The sequence below is a fragment of the Limulus polyphemus genome, unplaced genomic scaffold, assembly GCF_000517525.1.
Source record: "Limulus polyphemus unplaced genomic scaffold, Limulus_polyphemus-2.1.2 Scaffold1987, whole genome shotgun sequence".
Taxonomy (NCBI): Eukaryota; Metazoa; Arthropoda; class Merostomata; order Xiphosura; family Limulidae; genus Limulus; species Limulus polyphemus.
In genome coordinates this window covers 75,830-78,915 of record NW_013667597.1, presented here as the reverse complement: position 1 = coordinate 78,915, position 3,086 = coordinate 75,830, and the positions used below count along the sequence as shown (strand labels likewise).

The following is a 3,086-nucleotide window of genomic DNA, read 5'->3' as shown; positions in this document are numbered from 1 at the left end:
TAACTTAAATCAGTTAAACGACGAAAAATTAGGTGTCTATTTACTTGTGACCACTCAGTGTATATATTTGTCCATATGTTTTTAAATATGAAACAGTAAGAATCTTTACAAACACAAGTTAAAAGACAAGGAATCTGTACAAAACAATAAACTGACACACAAGCAAACAAACATTATTAAAATGTTTATACAGACGTGAAACAGGCCAGTACCAGTCACAGGTGATGACATGAAAACTTGACACAGCAGGCTGTATAGAAAGGCAGACAGTGGTTCACAGAAGCCTAAGCACAACACAGATAAAATAGCAAATGAAATTCTTTAACTTTCCAAAACAGACCTTCATTAAAAATCTAAAAACAGGGTCAGATAAACGACAGGTAAAGTGTCTTGAAATCTAGCTAGCACATTTTAAATACTTATACCCAAAACAACAATAATTTAAAAAGCAGTTATGATATTATTAGTTATAACTGTAAAATAATGGTCTCATCTTCAACAGTTAAGTAATATTTTTATAACTCCATTCCTAAATTTCTTTTGGAGTGAATCTGTTCTTAGTTGTAACTACCAAAGAAGACCTATAAATTGTAACTTTAAGTTAGTATACACAAAAAAAAACTATTTGTAACATCTTTTAATCGGCATATTTCCCAAACAGTATAGCCATGTATGTGAAAGAACAAGATCTGTTATACCTTCTCTAGCAGGTCGGTTCTTTCGCACCCAGTCAGTTAGGTGTCTTACAAAATCAAAGAAGAAGTTACTCTCTTGAACACTGAAAACTGGAAAATATATAAATTATAGGTTTCTTTATAACAATCACAGTTATCAAAGTTAGATAGATATGATACTTTGTTAATGATCACATAATTTCACTTGGCCTTGTACCATAATTTTCATAGGTAACAAGTTCAAAACCAAAATAATTTATAGCTTATGTTTTCATTATACTTTCAGATAGGGTATAAACAGTGTCTTCAAGTTACTGATAAATTTGACAAAACAATTAAAAAAAAAGATTATATTAATTAAAATAATGAAATCGAAGCAAAAACTATATGACTACTGATTACAGTCCCAGTTGTTACATACTATTTTAATATAAAACCTAGCTTTTTAATGTTCTGTCTCACCACTCACTTGATTATAACCTCAATTTTTATAATATAACTTTAATATAAAACCTAGAATTGTAAAGATCTGCTTTACTATTCACTTCATTACAACCCCAGTTGTTACATGATACTTTGATATCGGCTTTGTAATGTTCTGCCTTACTGCTCCCTTGATTGTAACCCCAGCTGTAATATGATACTTAGATATAAAATCAAGGTTTGTTATGTTTTGCCTTACCACTCACTTGATTATAACCCAAGGTGTTATATGATACTTTTATAGTAAACCAAGGGTTTTAATGTTTTGCATTACCACTTACTTTATTATAACTCCAGCTGTTCTACGATATGTTGGTATTAAACCTAGATTTATAATATTCTGCCATATCACTCATGTCACAAAGTTTACATCTCATGTACTTTTATATATTTACACTATTTAACCCAGATTGGGAACTTTGATATAACTGGAAGCTTCTAACTCTAATACATTTACACAATTCAACATTCAATCACAGACTTTAACATAATTGTAGAGATTTTTGTATCTACTGCTGTTCTAGTTGGGGTCCAATGTGAACAAGTTGTGAATGAATGTAGAAATAAATTGTAACATAGCATGAAACAAGAGAAAAACATATAGAGATATGAATATGAAAGTCTTGTCATATAATAATAATCACAACCACAGGTTCTAACCTTTATCTGCAATTTTTACAAACAGACTAAACCCTTCATCACTTCGTAGATTGAGACGAACTGATATGTTGTAACAAAGATCCTTTGCCCTCGTGCTGGAATCTACTTCAAAAGCCTATGAAGCAAACACATCAAAATGAAGTTTAAGGTAGAATTAAATCAAAACTGAAAGTCATTTGCATCTTTCTTTAATATTTATGAGTATCATGTAGTAGAGGTTATGAAGTTTTGATATATCATTATCAAATCAAAGAAAAAACAAACTGTATATCATATAAATAAATAAATATGTATAGATACATCTGATATCCATGAAGGATTAATGAAAGATGGGTGATTTGTCTATCACCACTCACGGAAAAAATAAACAGCAATGTTTTTACTTCAGTATTCTAAAGTGTATCTGTGTACTTTGTAATTTGTTTAAATTTTTGTGAAATCCTATTTAATAAATTAATTGTTCTGATTGCAAATTAGATACATTTTATATACTGTCCACTAAATACATTTGAAATAGATCTGAATAAAAGTATCCACTGTTTAACATATGTTATTGTATGTGTATATATATATAAATACACATACACACACACATACATACATACATATATACCTGTATGTGTGTGCGTAACTCAAACATATCAGTTATATCACAAAACTAACCCACTAAAAGGTAATAATTTCACCATAAATTGTTTAAAATATAATTACAGTAAAGTATATTCAGAAAATTTTGCTAAGTTTTTATGCAGGTGTTCTATGTGTAATTGTTCTTGTTAACGTAATATCAAAATATAATAATTATGTGCTAATCCTTTTACTCTTGTAAAGCAATGACTATCTCCTAGAAGTCTGTATCAGTTTGGCCTTTGTATTTGTTCACGCCCTAGGGCAGGATAAACTTTCTTAAAGGGGGTGACACAAATACTTATACAAATTGGTATCAGTTGGGAGTTCTTTCTCTTGATATGTTTGGTATTTGCAATACTCAATGACATAGGTATCCTATGGATTAAGGGATACTGCACTTGACCCTTTGTCTGACTTGAAATTGCAGTATTATATAATCCTTAGAAGCTAGATTGAATATAGCTAATTAGAAGGTGGGCAATTTGGCAAATACACACACACACACATTTTAGTAAAAATATATTTTTTTAATTTGCTCACTTGTGTTTCTTTGTTTTTTATTTGCTGTCCATGTTTCATTTATTCACTGGAATCTGATGTACACTGAGTGGTCACAAGTAAATAGACACCTAATTTTTT

At 29.8% G+C, this 3,086-nt stretch overlaps 1 protein-coding gene across 1 annotated transcript in view; it reads right to left on the bottom strand.

Annotated features, from left to right (window-relative positions):
- Nucleotides 1-3,086, bottom strand: part of LOC106465573 (myosin-VIIa-like) — a gene marked incomplete at its 5' end in the record, with an annotated part of 80,977 nt that overhangs the window by 4,407 nt on the left and 73,484 nt on the right. Inside the window, 2 exons of the mRNA XM_022393495.1 lie at nt 699-785; nt 1,818-1,932. Of these exons, the coding sequence (XP_022249203.1) occupies nt 699-785; nt 1,818-1,932 (202 nt within the window). The remainder of the gene's footprint in view (nt 1-698; nt 786-1,817; nt 1,933-3,086) is intronic.